The sequence below is a fragment of the Paramisgurnus dabryanus genome, chromosome 3, assembly GCF_030506205.2.
Source record: "Paramisgurnus dabryanus chromosome 3, PD_genome_1.1, whole genome shotgun sequence".
Classification (NCBI taxonomy): Eukaryota; Metazoa; Chordata; class Actinopteri; order Cypriniformes; family Cobitidae; genus Paramisgurnus; species Paramisgurnus dabryanus.
Genome location: NC_133339.1, coordinates 23,347,242 through 23,368,335, shown reverse-complemented (window position 1 = coordinate 23,368,335; position 21,094 = coordinate 23,347,242). Strand labels below are relative to the sequence as shown.

The 21,094-nt window shown below is 38.2% G+C and overlaps 1 protein-coding gene across 1 annotated transcript; it reads right to left on the bottom strand.

Annotated features, from left to right (window-relative positions):
• Window positions 1–3,543: 3,543 nt before the first annotated feature.
• stk17al (serine/threonine kinase 17a like) lies at window positions 3,544–20,822 on the bottom strand. Its single transcript, XM_065279945.1, has 8 exons — window positions 20,711–20,822; window positions 20,377–20,507; window positions 14,622–14,834; window positions 10,106–10,250; window positions 8,945–9,068; window positions 7,382–7,430; window positions 5,718–5,897; window positions 3,544–5,126 (listed from the first exon to the last, which is right to left on the bottom strand). The coding sequence occupies exons 2-8, from the start codon at window positions 20,472–20,474 to the stop codon at window positions 4,844–4,846; spliced, it is 1,092 nt and encodes a 363-aa protein (XP_065136017.1). The 5' UTR covers window positions 20,475–20,507; window positions 20,711–20,822; the 3' UTR covers window positions 3,544–4,843.
• Between the last annotated feature and the right edge of the window lie 272 nt (window positions 20,823–21,094).

Genomic DNA, 21,094 nt, shown 5'->3' with positions numbered 1-21,094 from the left:
TGCACCTGCACTCACTCTTGTATTAAATAAAAAAGTATATGATTGTAAAGTAAAATAAAGTTTACGGGCTAGTTTCCCGGAAAGGGACAAAATAAATGTAAGAGCTGTCCAAACTGAAAACAACTTGCAATGCCATATCTTAAAATACAGCTTTGTTTTGCTTCAAAATGCACACAAGTAATGTATAATGTATGTTAAAACTAGTTATATTTCCTAATTAAACTAAGGCCTAGTCCTATCTTAAACTAATTCCTGTAACCACCCCTATAATCTTTAAATATAATTTCTTGCCATTTTTTTATGTGCCCCTCTGGTAAAATACTGGTCCCTCCTTGGCCCCCCTAGTGAAATTTGTCTAGAACCGCCACTGTTGGGGATTGAAATGCTTTGATATTTCAAGCTTTCAATTTAAGGAATATTGAAAACAACTAAGAATACATCTGTTTTAGTGAGGCAGAGAGCAACAATGACATAAGATACACACTACTGATCAAAATTTTAGGTTCATTTACCCATTCTTTGTTTATATTTTTCCCATATTTTAGAATAATAAACTCATTAATGCTGTAGAATAGCGCAAATGTAATGGGAATAATATCCAAAAAATTTCAAATAAAATCTAAAAAATTTTCTGGTCTCTTAGTGGCTGCTTTTATTTCAATATTTCATGCAAGTCATCCAAATGAAAACATTTTCTGTTTCCTAATAAAATAAATAAATATGTTGGCACGATTATAATTTTAAACATTTAAGTGTATGCCTTCAGATAAAAATCATAAGAAACATTTTATTGACTCTAAACTTTTTAATAGCAGTGGATTACCCTGTAAAATGAATGTTGAAACATCAGTTGTATGACAATGAAAATGCAACCGTGTTTTACCTTTCAGTATTGGTTAATGTGATCATCACAACGATCACTTCTCTGGCTCTCGCTGTGTGACTCACCTTAATGAGCTCTAATGGGGTCAAAGGCGTAAAGGAATGTCCTGGTTATGCAACGTTTCTGCCTGCAGGGAAAAGTCACAGAGGTTAGGAATGAGACGGTGAGAAAGAAGAGTTGTGACTAAGTGAAACATTCAAGGAAAAAAACAAATGACAGAGATAATCGGTATGCTAAGCTGTTATGTTGTTACGTCTATAGCTAGCAAAATGTAACTTAACTACAAAAAAACAAATTTGGATTATTTACTATCAAGTACAATTTAGATATTCAGGAACATTAACTGCCATATATTGGCTCTATGTCTCTGTAAAACATTTTCAAACTGTATATCTCAATGATGTAACTCCATACAGAAGGTGAAGGACTCTTGATCTGATAATGAATATAACATTCCTCTTTGTTCCCATATGTTTTGAATTCCTTATTATCTTGCCTTGTTACTGCGGCCCTCCACTGTGGTGAGCTGAGGGCTAAGATTAGAGAAGAAATTTTAGAAAGACTTTCAGTTGCCCCATAATGTGAAAGTAAGATGGAAGGCAGAAAAACTGACAAAACGTTGTCAGATTTAAAGGAATAATTCCCCACATTGTCAAAAAAAAAAAAGTTTTAAAACTGTACTTTTTCTGTTGCTGGGGTGGTACCCTCAAAGGTTCATTTTTGTAACTTTACGGGTATACAACATATTGAAATTTTGAACCTTTTGGGGTACAATATTATACCCTAAGGACTTATTGTGTACCATTAAGGGCCAATTTTGTACCAATTAAAAGTAAGGGGTACAAAACATTCAACTGTATCTTTTAAGGTACACAGGAGGTCCTTTAGGTAAAGCAGTGTACCCAAACAGGTACAACATAGTTATATGAATTATTTTAATGGTAAATGTACATGCTTTAGTCACACAAGTAATGTTTTTAGTTTGTTAAAACTAGTTATATTTCCTTATTAAACTAAGGTAGTCCTGGCTTAAGCTAATCCCTGTCCGGGAAACCACCCCAAATGAACAATATTTAGTTATTATCATGTTATTTTCTGCATTTATTTAAACATTTATAAAATCAAGCATTGTAAACGTTAACATTAATTAATCTACCAAGAATTAAAGGGGACTTTTTTAAGATGTCAAATAAATCTTTTGTGTCCCCAGAGTACATATGTAAAGTTTTGGCTCAAAATACCCCACAGATTATTTATTATAACATGTTAAAATTGCCACTTTGTAGGGGTAAGCAAAATGTGCCGTTTTGGGTGTGTCCTTTAAAATGCAAATGAGCTGATCTCTGCACTTAATGCCAGTGCCTTGGTTGGATAGTGCAGATTTAGGGGCGGTATAATCCCCTTCTGACATCACAAGGGGAGCCGAAGTTTAACGGCCTAAAAAATAAAGTTACTGGGTTGTTATTTTTCTCTTTTTTAGTTTGATAGAAGCACTGGGGACCCAGTTATAGCACTTTAACATGGAAAAAGTCCACTTTAACGTGAATATATATTAATATATGTTGGAAAGCTGTATTCATTGTTTGTTCAACACATTTACTTATGTTTACTAATACAACCTTATTTTGTTACCACAAAATTTTATGAAACATTTTTTTAATTTGTGTCAGCTGTGCATAAAACATGATAGGGACGGGGTTATGGTTTTTGTCTACGAAAATAATTTCAACATTAAAGCATACGCCCTCGGAGATGAAAAGATTTTTAAGAGCATAAGAAACATATTAGTGAAGTGACCCTAAACATCTGAATGGCAGCGTCTGATATATTACCCTGTAAAATAAAACATGAAACATCAGTTGCCTCCATGCATGACAATAGAAAAATTCACACAAAGCAAAAGTGGCAGCCATCTTTCAGTATTGGTTATTTTGACCGATTGCGTCAGTGCATTGATAAAATTTAGTGAAAATTTAGTTTAAAAATGCACAACTTTGTGTTAGCACTGCAGAAAGAAATGACAGGAAGTTTTTTTCTTAAAAAGAGTGCAACAAAAGTCAGTTAAAACAATGCAGCATTATTTGAAGGTGAAAAAAACAGGAGAGAAAATAACAGGAACACACATAATTTCTCCAACCAGTCGTCTTGGTTGAAAAACAGCAGCATGTTTTTCAGATTCCCTTGAGAAATGGAAACTCCATGGAGTAGGGTGGGAGTCTGTATGTGTGTGTGCAGGAGGAAGCTCACACACACACACCGAGAGAGGGAGGAAAAGCAAATTAAAACAAGAATTATTGGCAGACATCAATGTTGTTTAACCTGTGTGTATTTGTAGAAGAATGCAGGAACATTGCACTTTTAAACACAGACTGGCATTTCCTGTATATGTCTTTGAATAATGAGAGCAAAGCACATATTTCACGCAAGAAAAATTTGCACAGTGAGAATTTACCTATGCTTTCAGTAGTACCATTGATCTGTATTATCTGAATATCTTTTAAATCTTTAAGAATGCTTGCATTATGTTCTTGTAAAGCAGGTCTAAAAACTTCCTGTAAGAAGCATTATCAGATCTGGATTTCTAGTTGTATAGCTCCAATACATTTAAAACTAATATATCAAACACTGACAGAGTAAGCAAAAATCAGAGTATACATACATTTAATACAAAAACGATCATTTATTTTCTTCAATATTTTGCCAGGCATGCCAATAATACATATAAAGTAGCAAGTGCAAACCATTTACAAGCACAACTGGTTAAAAATTATTATTTAATATTACAATCTTTTTTATTATTTTCTCATATTAATCATAAAACACAATGACTGTAGAAAAATAATTTTTTTTACACAATATTTCTTAAAATAAATGTACAATTAAATCGGAGACTTTTGTTTGTTGTGCTCTGTTGTTATCAAAATCCAAACATCTCCCACAACTGTCTAAAACACACAAATCCAAAAAAGACCTTCTTAGTTTAACCACAAACATCACTTTGTCACAAAACAAGCCCCTGTCCATCACTGGCAAACTGGAAAATTGACTTCTTACCCATGATGCTCTACCAAACATTTAAACGACATACAAAAGATGTTCAAATAAAAAACAACAATGGTACAATACATTTGTGCAATTATAGCAAACTTGGTATAATGACTAAGAACAGAAAGTGGTTTTGTGGCACTCGACAAAAATTGTGTACGAGTAACGGAACAAAATGTGGATTGTGGGTACAAATCATTTTTAACAACTTAATGTGCTTGTGGGGAGATTTAAATATATACATTTTTTTCTCTAAAAGTGCTTGAACAAGAGGTCTCTTTAAATTTTTTATCACAGAAACCACTCCTGAAGTTTGGTGCAAACTTAACATTTGTATTTGATGCAACAAAAAATGAAAAACCTTCTCTGCTGGAGAAGAGCCTTGAGGGTAAGGTTATATTAGACAATGGGATTTTGACTTAAGCTGGTTCTAATGGGAAAAAACAACTTGACTTGGTCCGATGAAGAATGATGGTGGTTAAATTGATCAATAGCAGGATTCCTCCACTTTCCTTTCTACAATGCAGTAGTTGCTTCCTGGGGAGACTCCAGCATGGGTTTTGAAACAAATACAGACAGCAGAGAAAAGGTCCAAACGCTGAAATAATAAATCAGTCCATTGTGGAGCATTTAAGAGCCTTTATATAGCAGTAAAGAATGCTTTAATTGGGCTAATAAAGTTCAGATTGCTCATCTGGATTTGTTGTGGATGCACGCGCAGATCTCTTTGTGGTCATAAGGGAGGTCGTATCTCAACAACAGACAGCTATGTATCCGACACAACATTAGACAGACTTTACAAACACCTGAGCAGACATCTGCAGTCCAGTCCAAACCGGTTTGGCGGGTTTCGAGCCTATCAGTCGATCACGGAGGAGCCCCATCGGCTGCAGATTGGGCAATCGTGTCTGTCTGTCAGCAGATGAGCTCTTGTTTTATGTCATTGCGGGATGGGAACGGATCAGAGAAACTGAAAGTGTCCCGACCAGTCTTAAGCTCGCCCTGGCTCGGGTAAGTGGGATATGATGGCATGACAACAAGCTCCGGAGAAGGGACAGGACTTTCGGGTTCGGATTCCGATTGGCTGGATTCTGATTGGCTGGCTTCCTGCTCATGGAGAGAGGTGCCCACAGCGTGGTGATGAATGTCGGCGCTCAACCACGGATGGTTTAAACACTGTTTGGCTGTTGCACGTTCTCTGCAGAGATAAGATGAAAAATGTTAGTTGACAGACAAATCATAAAAAAAATTCCTAGAAGCATAAAAATGTGAAGGAGGTTTTTCCCAGGGGTCTTATTATTTCGCCAAAATTATTTGCACTCAAAAGTATTTTTCCACATAGCTTTAAGCGCTCTTATTTTCCCTCTCTCGCATTCACAGTAGTGATAATCTACAGCCATTAGGTTTTATGGGATGCCTGAATCAGCATGCTATCGTTTTACATAGAGCCATGATGGCGACAGATCCGAACTGATTTTAGTTACCATCATGCCCGAAATGGTTTTCACCGTTCATCAGTTGCAGCAAAAAGCCCAGTGATGTGGGAAAACAGTAGGACTGCAAGGATCATTTCACTGTATATTCTAAACCAAGAGGCCATTACATTTTAATGAGAGAGATTGAAGCTCGAGATCAGACGCCCAGTTTATTCTTCCACTGACTGGGCCGGAGCCAAGCACACTCACTCCATCAGTCAGGTTATACAAGTTTGTCTATACAAAACTACAGCATGACTGTCGCGTTCCCATAGCTGCCAACCTCACTCACAAATAACAGCCCATTCCCCTACCTGGGATTTTTGATGAGCAGTGATTGGATGAAATCCACAGCGAGGTCTGACACTCCCTGAAACACATCTTGCGAGTAGTCCACATTGACCTGGGAGACGTTTAGGTAGGTCTCCTGCTTTTCTTCTCCCAGAAATGGTGACTCTCCTGTCAGCATGACGTAAATTAGTACCCCGATACTCCTGTAGTGGAAAAAGGGGAAACAAAGATCAGTGAAAGAAAACTATGCAATCTGAAGACATGGGTACAGTGTGTGCTGTTGGTCATTTACAAGGTGTAGTTAAGGTATTAAGCCAAATTATAGTGAAAATCATGTTAGTTGGTTGAGACTTGAAAGCAACTCAGTCCTGGAGGGCAGAATTTAACACACCTGCAGGCAGCTTATTAAATGGCGCTTTCCATTGTATAGTACCCCACGGTTTGGTTTGGGTCAGGTCGGGTCAGCTCACCTAACATTAACTTTGTTAGCTTTTCAATCGAGTTTAGTAACACTTCAAAGTGGGAGGGATTATAGGCGTGTCGTTATATTTGCGCTGCCTACTGCTATGACATCATACAAGTGAGATTGTCGTTGTACATTCCCATACATTCATTTATTTCTCAGTCCACCAAAAAAATTTAAATTGACCACCACAAATAAATGTTTGCACATCGCGTTTATCACTACCTCTGTCTCACATGACAGTTTCTGTACAAACACCTGTGGTGTCAGTTGACACGCACCGCTGAGCCTCATTTAAGTTTGTATTAAGCATTTATGCAGACGGGCACGTCGCGAATGTGCTGCCACAAACTGCAAATCTGGAAAAAAATGGTATAGTGTTCTTGATTCCCAACCTGTGGATGTTTTTCATCGCTAAAATGGAGTTTGGGAACTTATAGCAGAGCACAGATGACAACAGGTTTGCTCGAGACAGCGCAAGCTAGCACGAAGGTAAAGCTAATATTTTACATTATAGCGATGACGCTGGTAGTGACGATTCTCTCAGACCACTCAGTGATCTACAGTGTTTTCGCGTCACATTTTGGTATCAGCTCGGGTTGCTTGGAACTTTGACCGAGGTGGTACTAAAAAAAAATTAAAAGTATCAGGTACTGCACCCAGTGGAAAAGCTCCCAAAGGTAAGTGGACCCAAACCAAACCGTGGGGTACTTTGCAATGAAAAAGCGCCATAAGCATACTAGATACTCTGCAGGACACGGGCCCTCCAGGACCGAGTTTGGCTACCCCTGCTTAACACGGTCTAATTTCCCATCTTAAAATATGTAAACACAGCAGAATAATGAAGAAAAGGAGCGTTCTGTCCATGACAAACACCCCTTACACAAAACAGATGCGCGAGAACCAACAAACAAATTTTTTAGGCAATGTCTTATCTAGACTATCAACAAGCTTTAAATGGATTGCACATTCTGAACAGATGATAACAAGCATTACTGAAAGGATTTATTGTACTACTGGATTACAGCAATACCATCCTTAGTGTAACTAATTCTGCTTTTAAATGCCCTATTTCACCAGATGTCATCACAACATAAAATGTAACTAGGCTAAATGGCATTTATATTACTTCATTACAGTCACATACTGTAGTTTGAAGACTCCACCCCACACACACAAACGCACGCACACCCTGGACTCTGAACATCCACTGATAAAACTTACCACATGTCAGTAGCTGTGCTGATGGGCTCATAGTTCAGAATTTCAGGAGCTAAAAGGAAAAAGAAACACATTTAGCAAACGACTGATAGCGGTTCACAGTACAAAGAGTCAAGTGTTACTTTTTTTTTGTTTCTCAGAAAGTGTTAAAATCACCCGGCTAACACACATTTAGGTTAAGGGTCAAAACAATTATACTTATTATGTTTAAAAACCTATAAAACTATTTGAAGAGCACAACAAACCTATGTTTGGGCAGATTTTTTATCAAGTAGCCTATAGACTGTTTCAGCAGTAACAACATAAACAAACGGCTGTCGTGGTCCGCACGTAACTTCCGGTAAACTCGGCTTAGATTAAATAACAAAGTTCTTTAAACGTAGTTTATTTATATAACAAGCAAATAAACAACATATAGATTACCTAGGAAACCAAAACATTTGTTATTTCGACGAGGCATTTGTTCAAGAGTTAGTTTAGCAACTAGTCAGACCATTAAAAAAAACGAAACCGGAAGTAAAGTTCGGATCCAGACGTGTATCGCGTCAGCGCAAGTGCGTCAGATACCGTCTATATGAAGCAAGTAACGTACAACAAATCAGGATTGAATAAACTGTAGACAAAAGTTGGTTTAATTTTAAAAGTAAGTTACCTGGTTGCCTATTATTACTACAGTTTGTTGATAACATTTTTAACATTATTTTAATATTTTTGAGTGAAATTTAAAACTTTTGAATTGATTTTAAGGCAACCAGGTAACTTGCTTTAAAGGAAAACACCATCGTTTTTCAATATTTTACTATGTTCTTACTTCAACTTCAACGAATGAACACATACCTCTTTTTTTCAATGTGCACACTTTTAATCTTTGTATAGCGTGTCATGAATGTGTTAGCATTTAGCCTAGCTCCATTCATTCCTTAGGATCCAAACAGGGATGCCACCAAACACTTCCATGTTTTCACCATTTAAAGACTTTTACATGAGTAGTTACATGAGTAAGTATGGTGGCACAAAGTTAAACTTTTATTTGGAGCCATATGAATGAATGGGGCTAGGTTAAATGCTAACACATTCAAGAAGCGCTGTACAAAGATTAAAAAGGCATGCATTGATAAAAGATAGGTATGTATTAATTTATCTAAGTTGAGGTAAGAACATAGTCAAATATTGAAAAACGGTGGCGTTTTCTTTTAAGTTGAACCAACTTAGCTTTTATACAGTGTCAGTGGCAGGTCATATAATGGGAAGGGCCATTCTCATTTAGATAGTCTTGCTCACATACTCTATGAAAGGAGTGAGTTCATTTTTCAAAGCTAAGATACATGGACTAAACATCCCAAAAATGTCCTTTAAGTTATCGTAATGCTTTCAAGTTCTTTCTCTGTAGAGCGAGGGGGTGGACAAGCTTTAATTTGACCTAGAAAGCAGACTTTTTTCCCACTCCTCTTCATTACACTACGATGAGAAGCCTTCACCTTTACCCTGTTATTTGCTACTCTATTCACACCGTGTGCAGCTCTGCGGGGGTTTTTGAGGTTTGCAAATTAGAGGCAACCGACTCACCCACATACTCAGGAGTGCCCAGGATCTCCCGAACCTCTGCGCTGTCCACCCGCCGAGACAAGCCGAAATCAACAATACGGATATCGCCCAGAGGCTGTGCGCTGGTCAACAGAATGTTCTGAGGCTGGAAAAGACGATAAAATATGCAACATGAATTCAAAGTTGACCTAAGAATCTGCTAAGTATATTTGTGGGAAACAGATCTTCTCTGCAGTTACACACACTTGGAAAAATGGATAATAATTATGGCTTTTTAACTTAATGGAAAACTTAAACATCACATTATCAAATGGCTTCCATTTCAAGCACACACCCTTTTAACTCATTTAAAATAAATGACTGTCTGTATCCCAAGGCAGGAGAAGCCAGATTAAAATGGTTTTAAGTTCACACACCCAAGCATTAATGGTCAATTAAATGGTCCATCAGTAACATGCCTTGTTTGAATGACTTCGTACTGCTACCAGTACGGTTAACAGGTCAGGTTCACTGACTGAACAACACTGGGAATACTGGACAATCACAAGCTGTGTTAATTTTTAGTCCAACTGAATAAATATCATTTCAAACGTTCAGCACTTTTCATTTTGGGTCTGTTCCCTACATAAAGTTATAGTATGGTGACGGCCCATTAAACACGAGTGCTACATTCTGAGTATTGTGAAGCCGTTTCATTTTTAAAAGGGAGTTTTCGGCTAAATCGCTCCACACCTTCGCACCTGCTCTCTCTGTTCTTTGGCCCGAGGCCGGTCTCATAAACATCACAGAACCTCTAATGTTGTTGAGACACCTTGTTAAAGAGCAAATTAAAGAAAGATGCCCCGTATGGTTACCATTAACAAGTGCTGACCTCTGCTTTATGTTATGCAACAAGTGTTATTAAAAGTAAACCAAACACCCAATGAAAGCCAAGTTTTTTTTGTAGCCTAAACCAGAAAAGAGGATAACAAAGTACTTTTTCGCATGGCACCGTGCAGAACAGATATGGCATTAAGTCAATGACTATGGACAGTACCCACTTCTAGGGTACTAGAAAAGATGTAGGGGACGTTTCTTTTTTGGTGAGGTCTGAAACATGATTGCTAAGTGGATGTAACAAGAGTTTTGAATGTGTAGTATGGCTTTGAGACATTACAGGCCTCTAGAGAAAATGACTTTTACCTTAAGGTCCAGATGGACTACATTGTTTTGATGGAGACAGGCCACTCCTGTCAGAATCTGCCGGGCCAATCGGATGACATCTTTCTCTGTGAACGCCTCATCATTGTCAGCGACACACTGGTTAAATATTTCACCTCCGGCAGCACTAAGAGAGAAAGAGAGGGACACACAATGTAAATCTCAGTTTTAATGAGTGGCAAGCATGACAAAGATAACAATGCTGGGCATCCGGAGAATGTGGGTGAGTCAGTTGCCTCTAATTTGCAAACCTCAAAATCCCCCGCAAAGGGCATACATTTTTAAATGAAAATAAATTAACAACAATAAAAGCTAAGTTTGCGTGTGTTTAATGTTTATTATGTATACATATTAACAGCACATTAGCTGTGATGATACTTCTACGCATGTTCCTGCACTCACGACATCACTGTCAGTGATGCAAACGCAAGGTCACTGTCCCAGACTGATATCAAATGCAAGTTTTATATAGTTTACACAATATATCCCCCAACTGTCAGCAATAACAACAACTTCAATAAACTTGTAGCTCATAAAAAGTTACCCAGCAACCAATAGTACACGAATACACCATACACATCATGTAATCTGAAATGGCAGGTGTTAGCTTTCTTAACCAATAATTTCAACAAACTCATTAATACAGCCATGGGATGTCTCAAGCAAGATGTCTAATTATTAAATTTAATGAGACTTCTGGGTACCAGCAGAAAGGTAAAACTCCAGTCTTGCGTAACCATGTCAGGGGTTGGGGGGACGAAAAGTATTTGCAAGGCAGATACTCCTTTGGGCAATGAAGGTTTGGGAAAAATCAGGCCCATGTGTAGTGGATTTAAGGCCGCAGACGTTTTCATATGCATACGTACACACTGCTTTAATCTATTAGATGTTCTGTACTTTATGTATTTGTGTGATGTCTGCATTGCATAACTGATGAAACCAGCTGTATAAATAGGGAATTCGAGGTACTGCTGATCGGATGAGCCATCGGAGTCAAATAAAATTGAAGGGAATTGGGATAGGAGAACCTTTCAGCGCCCTTTAATAAAATTCATCAAAACAACTCCAGACCTCTAATCTAATAAATCCTCCACTTTCCAATCACAACACTTCCAAGTATTACAAACATAGCCCGAAGAAATCGTTTAATGTGAACGCGACCACTACCATGCATCCTTTCATGTACTAAAACATTTGGTATTGTGCAAGAAAGGACACTTAAAACATTTATACAGTTATTCTGGAGACTGATTAATGGATTATAAGGGATCCAATGAAGAATCGTTATAATACAATGTGTGACAATTCCTGTTTAAGCTTACAAACGCAGTCTAAGGTATAAAAAAGGGCATAGACACCCAAATTACCAGTGTAAAACACTTCTTAACCCAGGGTTAAACTTGGCCTTGAGCTAAGATTTAAAAATAACATTTGGGCTGCGTGTCATGTACGAAGAGGTTAAAAACAAAAATACAAAATATAGTAGCTGTTTACTTTCTGGTCTTCAGCCATGAGAATGTAGAGTCCCTTTTCAAACAAACTTTATTTTTAAAAGATAAAAACAACAAGGAGCTTATCTGTAACAGGACCACAAACAGTGTATTCCCCCTCATGAGAACCTTACCATCCTGCATTTTATGTCCAAGCTTTGTAGCAGGGAAAAATAAAACAAAACTACTCAACAAAAAAACAATGACTACGACCAACAGCAGAGGCACCATAAAAATTATTTAAAGTGATATCACGCCACTAAAACTCACAGCAAATGAGACGCAACCTCTAAAAAGACCCTCGCTTTTTAGAGTTGCTCACCATCTGCCATCAAAACTCTGCAAAAACCAGATGCCCCGCATCTCCGGCCTCACTGGGGGATTAACGGTGAGCTGAACTAGGGTCAGTTGGACACTGTTCATTTCCATCAGTCAAAGAGATTTAAGAAACCACTGAACACTGTGTGTCAGAGAACCGAAGGCGTTTGATCAGAAGCAGACGAGAGATTAAGATGATGACTGCTGACAAGCGGCGTTACATAAGAGCTTAAAAGATAACCACAGGTAGGCGAAGAAAAACACAGCAGGTAGCTTAACCAGATTTTTTACATTTTCCCAAGAAATGCACTAGTCTGTGATAAACTGACAAATAGCTTGAAACAACTTGTCAAGCTATTGCTATTTGGTTCTTGGGTGTTCCATGTGGTTGCTAGGGTGTTTGGGATGGTTGCCAGATTGTAACTAGAAATTGCTCTGGGTGGCCTGCTTACAGGTCAAAATACTCAATTTTAGAGTTTCTTTAGTATTACAGCCCTTCCTTAAATTTAAAGTCTAACGTTTTTTCTTCTGCGTCCAATTGCCTGGCAAAAATTGCACATATTTTACTAGACATAACTAACAATGCATAAACATTACATTTAACAGCCAAGAGGAGGCTGAAATGTAAAGCAAGGTCTATGACCAGATTTGAATCAGGCTCAAAAACCTTTAAGCCTACTTCCAGACTTAAATGCACTGAAAAAAAAACTTGCAACCAGACACATCTTAATATTGATCGGCACCATTGTTTTGTTTCAAGATGCACACCAGTAAAGTAGGGCTGAACGATATTGGAGGGGAACGCGGTGTACAATAACTTGCTTAAAAACACGATAATGCTATACAAAAGGACCATTTGCAATAATTTAAATTATGACATTTATGTAGATTTTATATAAGGCCTAATTTTGGCTTTAATCTATGCATCATCTGTGAAATTGGACCATAAATTAACTTTGTAAGAGCCTTTGCTGGTCTTCAAAAATGTATGTGGGGTGTTTGTGTATGTTTGGTAAATGTAATTATAACCTTTTACTTATTCTTCATCTCACAATAGCCTGTGTTTAAACATTAAAGAGCAAAGATGAGAACTCAGTTTCTGACAACAGAGGATGTGGTGATGCATTGCGCATGCAAGCGAATGTGTCTGCTTTTAGAAGAAAAGCCACAGGATATGGAAATTGAAGTGTTTCTGTCTGTCTCTTTGGTTTAACTGGTTTTACATCTGAACCTGCCCACGTCGAGTTAGGACTTAACTAACTCCAGAACCAAAATGAGACATATTGTTCCTAACAGCATCGAACACAGTGTTCAGACATGCAAGCACAAACAAATACAAGCAGGCATGCAAAACAAAAACAAAGGCAAAAACCAAAAAAAACTAATCAGAAATTCATCTAGGTTTTTACTATACCGGTTCTAATTAAAACAAAGTGCATGACAAAAAAAATGTATTTACATCACACAGCATTCCTCACAGTCATAAGGAGTATTTGCATGTTAACATATGGCAGCTTCAAACAGACCTTGACTGATGCGGCTAAATTCACAACAATTGCAAACTGTAAGCGGAGAAAAAAATTAATTCCTTTTAAGGTAAACAAACTCGACAGGTTGTCTGCGTGCATGCCGATGTGCGTGATTACACGCGCCATAGAGTAACACACAGCTGTCTGTTTAGAGGAAGTGGCTTAGCAGTGTGCAGGAAGTGGCTTACTATTTCTTTGCAAGCTACCTTTCAAGCAGAGCAGAACTCTCAAAACCTCTGTCATTCAACCAGACAGCATCCTGCCTCAGCAGACCGACACGCAAAGTAAGGGGCTGTCGAAACTCAAGTTGGGAGTTTGCGAAAACAGTTGGCAGGAAAAAACAAGAAATGCCTTCAACAAATTAAGAGGAAAAATAGGCTGATATAAAAGATACAGTGGAACAAAGCTTACGTAAAGCATTTAAACCGTAATGACCCATCATTTCCTCATCATTAGTACATCTACTGCGTTACTGGAAAAGCCCAAAAAAAAGTGTGATTACGGCTTAGATGACAGTCATACATGGGTGTCTTAGCCGTGTCCAAATTTGGCCCTGTGGACTTTAACTGAAAAAATAACTGAGGCATGGTATCAAAACGGGCTGATGTTGATGATGCTTTATGATCTCATAATTGTTTTAATGTAATGAAATCGCATTTTAAATCATTTGTATGCTTTTCTGATATATTGCACAAATAAGGCCCAATATATATGAATCACTCTCAAACAATTTCAAAGTGGCACTGGAGTTTAGCAGAAAACACCACAGGCAAGGAAATTGGTTTGGTCTGAATCTGAGATCGTTGCAATGTGGTCAGGCTATGAAATGTCCTCTGACACAAGAGGCGAGTGTGTCCTGATTTGACCCTTCGTGAGGGGCTAAAACAGTGAATTCTCATAGGAGCTACTTTATGGTTTTTGCATTGGAACAATGGGTAGCATTGGTTAAAACAAGAACTAGTTCAACTGCGGTCTGCGGCAGAAGACAAAAAGGTACAAACAAATATGCAGCCCAAACAGCCCTCTAAGCTCCTACTTTGAAGCAGTACTTTTAAAGCACTTGCGAATTGAAATAAAACTACTGCACGCCAAGTCAAACCCACTTCCTGTTACATTAGGCTTTACAGCTGTAAACTTGTCTATAGTGTGTATAGGTCTTACCACTCTAAAACGAGGATGATCTCAGAGGCGGTCTCATAGACCTCATGCAGTGCCACCACATATGGATTGGCCTCCGCTGATTCCAGAACGGCGATCTCGTTCAGGATGTCACCACGGCAGTCCTGACCCTTCCGTCTTTTCCTTAGAAACTTAGCAGCATGTTCTTTTCCAGTATCCTTCTTCACGCACTTCTTAACTACTGCAAACTTTCCCCTGCAGAAACACAAGGTGATAAATAAACTGTCAGGCTTTTATTTGACAACGACACCCTCAAAATACATTTAGCTTTAATCCCACATGACTTACATATGAGCGAGCATTTAACATTTTGTCCTAAGAGCCAACAATAAGTTTTAAAAAACTAATTATTTAATAAACAGCCCTCTGGAATTCTTGATTCTGATTGGATGAATGAAGCATTTAATCACTTATGCATATCACTTTGCTACATATTCACTGATGACCACCAGTCTGGGGCTGTCACAATGATTAAATAATCGTCTTATCGATGATTTCAGATCACCGCAATGATTGCACATCTCTCTAAAAACACAAGGGGGAGCTGCAGCGCCTGTATGAATGAGACCGTATCAGATGGCATTCCGTAACTGACAGTATAACATGACACATTGCAAAGCCATTCAATACATTGTAAAAAAAAACACTTAAAGAAATGCTGCGAAACTTTGATAAGCAGTACGGCCAGATAAAACATAAATTTCCATAAACAGCAATTCCAAATTTAGGGAAGTGACGGATGCTATTCTTAAGGATCTGCAGGGAATAAATTTTTTTGCAGCCACTACAGACATGTGCTCCTTTATTTCATGAAAAAAAAAGTATGAATACTAAAATGTTAAAGCAACAAAACAGACAATTAATCACCTCAATTTATCAAGCAATTAACAGTCAGCGAAATCTCATAATCGTGACAGCCCTTCACCAGTCGATTGGTTTATGAAAACCTCACACGAATTTATAACCATTTTTTCAAGATTGCAATTTTGTATGAATTCCAATGCTGGGAATCAAACAAAACGCATGATTTTTTTTTATTATAAAGTCCCGTCCCTAAACCCAACATCACTAAAGCAGAATGCACAAATGTATACATGGGGTGAAGCAGGGATAACATACTTTTTAGGCCAACCCCAGAAGTTAGCGGGGCATTGGTTCCCTCGCTAAAAGTGCATTGATTTTTCTTCATAGACTTTTGGATTATCACAAAAAATAAGCTCAGTGTTTAACGAACGTTTATGACACTTACACATTTTGTCCAAAAAGTTAACCTTCACAAATAATTTTTTTTATTTTAAAGTCAAATTTTTTTATTTCTAGTAAACTAATTTAAACTTTAAAATGTATATAAATTGTGTTCATTGTTGGACAAAATGTGTGTCAAACTTTTGTGAGAAACAGAGCTTATTTTTTGCGATATATTTTAAAAGCCTGTGGAAAAAAATGAATGGGCTTTTTTGTAAGGGGGACCATTTTCCCGCTAACTTCCGGGGTTGGCCTACAAAAACACATCATCCCTGTGGCACTATTAGGCACCATGTAAAACGGTTACGAATTGCCATGAGATTGTGTTGTCTAACCAGTTGTGGATCTCTGACTACCACAGAACTATCAAGCTGTCAATCCTCTTATTTAGTTGTCAACACGCACAATTCAATTGACTTCCTTTGAATTCGGCTGATGATCTAATGCCGATGAAGTGTGGACATCATTTCATTCTCTCTCAACCCATCCATTTCTCACCCTTTCATTATCTTTTCCTCCCACAACTTCTGATGCAGGGAGAGCCTGACACTCTAATGATAAGACTGACAGTTGGAGCCCTCTAAAATTGCACAAGGTCATTCAAAACGGTGTTCCTGTCGCCTCCCCCATCTGACCTCCCAAAGCCACGTCTATCATTCAAGACACACAGGGTGCTGCGCAGACACAAAGGACAAACCTGTCAGTGTAGACATTCTCTTGTCTGACAGCGAGAGGGACAAATGGCTCTTAGCCACGCCCATCTCACCTCCTCTTTTGGCAATCTCCTAAAGAGACACTTATTTTATGTGTGTGGTAAAGACCCCAATAGACAGACCACCCAGTCTTCTACTACTCCTCCATTGAGAACCGATGGTGTCCGCTCCTCCCACAGTCTAAGTTGGCCAATGACCAAACATGACACTTCCGAACAAAATACAGCCTTTGGTGACCCTACCTCTGTCTTCGACTTGACTCCTCCATCTACGTCTCCATTAACACCCTACTTAAGTCTCGCAGACACACAGGTGGTCACAAATATTCTAATATAGTTTCTAGTTAGGCTACTTAAAGACCCAGCAACTGGCTTTTGTTATGCATTTCTATTGAATCTGTGAATTAGGGCGAGACCTACTAAATTTTTTTGACGTTCTTAAACTGAAAGTCCATGATAAATATATCACATAGCTAAACAAGCACAGACTAAAACAAAACATTATTCTTTTTAGTTCTGGAAGAAACAATTCCCAAGGTTGTGGAATGCTGAAAAGCCCTTTAAAATCCTCCAGGGGTCCATGCCAAAAAGGCTTCCACTGCCAGCATTGTTATGGATTTCCTGCTTAACGTACGAGTGTGGTTGGCACGCTGTGGTGAAGGGAGCACGTTAAAACGTCTGAGCTCTCGTAGAGCTTACACAAGTTCACACGGAGTACACATGATGATGCCTATGCATGTTAGCTGCCATAACTCTGCCAACTTAACATTTCGCTTGCTTTCTTCACAGTGGGGTGTTAAGGAGCGTAAAGACCTCTAAACAATTGGGTGGGGGTTATGAAACAAAGATTGTTGGTTTGCTTAAACTGACAATTTTATCACTGGAGGTTGCTGTACTATTGCTCTTGCAGTCACCCGAGTGTGATATATCTATGTTGTCGTCAGCGCTTAATTCACAAAAACGGTCATGGCTGTTCTACACAAATGACTCAGGTTCTGAGAGCAGGAAATGTACATGCATTATCTTTTTTAGATGACCCAGATACAGTTGTGGTTAGATTTCCTGTGTAAAAATCAAACCGTCACTCTTTCACTGTCTCCATCTCGGTTTCAATCTCTCATCCAGATGGCCACCTTCGGAGCAAGTCAGAATAAGAATAAACATTTAAAGCCCACAAGCACGCACGTGTTCATACCCACATAAGCACATGTACTCAATCACAATCCATTATTAGAGGGGAATCGTACACCACTATTATCAAGAAAAAAACAAATCCCATGCACAGCTGGCTTGTCTGCTACTGGTACGGCAGAAGGGTTCATTGGCAAAGTCCAAATCCCACAATCCTAGAGACCAACATTCCCGATTTAAGCAGGCTGACAATCCTTAACTGAACTTGCAAACTTTTGTGGACTCCTCTGGAGAAAATTTGTAGATTACCACAACAGGCGCATATGTTGTGCGCATCAAACTGCAAATGCAATGGCTTGTATAAAAATTTGGATTTCGAAGGTTAGGGTTAAACTAATTTTTGCGATACTCTGGAGGAGTTTAAATGCTTAAAATACCTTCCAATCTCAGAAAAACAGGACACACCTCCAAAGATCTCTTATAAATTGGGACATCCAAAGCACTGCACATCAGGTGATCCCTGTAGATTTTTATTATTTTTAGAGAAGAGGATGGGAGATGTTCCCTTAGATATGACCATTATAACAGAAAAATCCAAAATACGAGAAAGAAAAAGACAGGAAATTAAACAGAAATAAACACCTGATAACGAAATAACTAATCTTCAATCAAATAAACAAACAAAGAATAGCTGTCTGGGAACAGACTCTCTGGATTTGATCTGAATAATATGGAAATTGCTGTTGGAGCTTTGTGTCAAATGAATGAAGTGCTGACAACAGGACCAGATGGTTTGGCCATTCGGTTTGCATGCGTGTGCTCATTCAAAAGACCACTGCTAGACAGATGCAAGCAATGTACAGTATGTGTATGTGAATGTTTATAGTACTAGCAGCAAATCTAGGCCAGTTGGTATTATATATTCATCTGGAGAGTTACAGAATGAATCTTAGGATTGACCCATTACCAAAATAGATCAGTCTGTATTCTAGTCCCTGTACGTACAGAGAAAAAAAAATTACAGGCAAGACAATGCTAGCTTTAACTCATTGTGAATGTACAGTGGTCCCAAACAGTATTTTAAACCAACTTAAATGCATTTCATTGCATTAAATGCCGTATAAAACCAAGTGGAATTTGCATGCAAATTATGTTAAATTATTAACTTATTGATATAAAGTTGCGACTAAAAAGTGTGATTGTGCAAGTGTTCCTCAAAATAAATACCACTTGGTTTGGTTTTTTTGTTAGAGAATGGAAAAACAAGTCAAGCATTGCAAGTGTGGCTTTAGTCTTCAAATACCTTTTCGGCCACTGTAAGTGTATACAGCAAATCCACTTGCATATGTTTGCATGATGCATGTAGATGTGTAAGAGATAGCATATGCCAGAAAGAGAAGAGGGAAAGAGATCAGATTGTGTTCCACTGAAGAAACGCAAGATCGTCTCTTTCAGTTTAGCTCAGTATCCACCAACATCTGCATTCCACCTTCTGTTTAATGCACCACTACCATAAGCAGATCAGATAGCATTATATAAATAACGACCGCCTTGTGACTCATTCCTGTGGTGTTTCTAATGCTCTCAATTTAGGAAAAATCCATGATGAGGACTCCATGACATAGCAGACAAATCTGTTCCCAAGACAGTGAATCCAATGTCACCTCTTGTATTGTGGGTACAAAGAGGAAAAACGTTTTACAGTGTCAAAGAACACAATGCACTAAATCCACTCTGACAAAGACATTTACAGCCCAAACCACAAATTACCCAGGCAAATTGGGCTAAATGTTGCGTGATGGCAACAAGAACGAAAATCCTGAAAAACAATTAAAGCACCCAACGGCACCCAATACGGACTCTGTGTCCACAAAACAGATCCAAGGAGCATAACAATATTTAAGTCAATGAACACACGTGTGAAAGAATCTATAAGATAAGTCAAATGATGGCATTGTCTATAATTATTTAGCAAGTGGCACGTATGAATTTTTTGAAACATTGACAGCCAATAAGAATCTATTTAATTTAAAGGGCTCGCGCATTAAAATGTGAAACTGTAGCACCACGCTCGCGTAAAAGTTAAAGACAGATAGGTTTATAATAATCGTTCTTGGTGTGAATGGCCCTTTATTTTATATTGTAGGGTATTTGGGGTTAGGGATGTTACAAATAATTTCAGCCAGGTGTGCATATTTTGGTCTTTAGAAAACATTATCTGTGGCGCAAGGGATCGTTGCTCCAATCATAATTAGCCAATATGTTTGCGCGTGAGCGATATAGACCGTTTGGTTTATCAAAGGTAATTTGCAAAGTTTGCTTGCAGCAGGAAAATGCTGCAGACAGTTGTATAGGAAGTCAAAAGCGTTACGTTTGCAATCATTCGTTTTATTTATTTTTTTAAAAGTTAAGTTACTGAAAAGAATATTTATTTTAAAATAATATGTATTACTAAGTTTAAACCTATGGGGTTTGTGTTGCAAATGTGCACTGACATTTAAAAAACACGTGCGCAAGCCAAACAAGCTTTTGGCAACCAGCTGTCGACAATTTACTCCCAATTCATTTTGTCTAACTCCTGCAGAAATATGACCGATTATTTTAAAACATTGCATCCAAATGATGAAACGTAAAAGATAATTTTTTTACCTGCCAAGCTCTTTGCCGACCAGGTCATAGTTGTTTTTGAAGGGGTCGTTCCTTATCCTCGTGCGAATGTTTGTGACCATTCCGCTTCTGTTCATCATTGCGCTGTCTGTCGTTACAGTCCCGCTGGCGGTCTGCGAAGCACCGAGTAAAAATATTAAGTTCACTCCTTAAAGATTCAGGTCACTACATTAAGCCAGTCTTGTGCAAATTATGCTTTGGAAACTGTTGCACGGATAAAAAAAGTCAAAAGCAACTAAGAAAACCCTGTTTATAGCAACGATTGATGCTGGTTAAATCTGACTACTAAAAGTTTTATAACTTCAAAGAAACTCACAGGACTCAATAAAAACGAGACAGGTGACCGGTATTCCCACGTCCAAGCAGCTGTAAGTCAGTTTGAAAATGCGGACAAACGTGCCAAGCCAAAAGATACACAACAAACCCCGCCCCTAAAGAGGCGTCGAATGAGAGTGTAGGCTTTGCGAGGGGGCGGAGTTATTGTGTGGGAATTCAGTGAGAATATTTTTTACACAGACTAGCCACTCAATAAATGAGTTGCAGTTGTTAGATAAATAAAAGTCCACTCAGAACGCATTGTGTTGGTATCAAAGCACAACGCCAGAGTATTAAAGCGCACGCTTGTGTTATTGTGATACTGTTTACAATAAGAAAATCCCAAATTTACAAAACCAGATGGTTGTTTACCAGCTAAATAAAG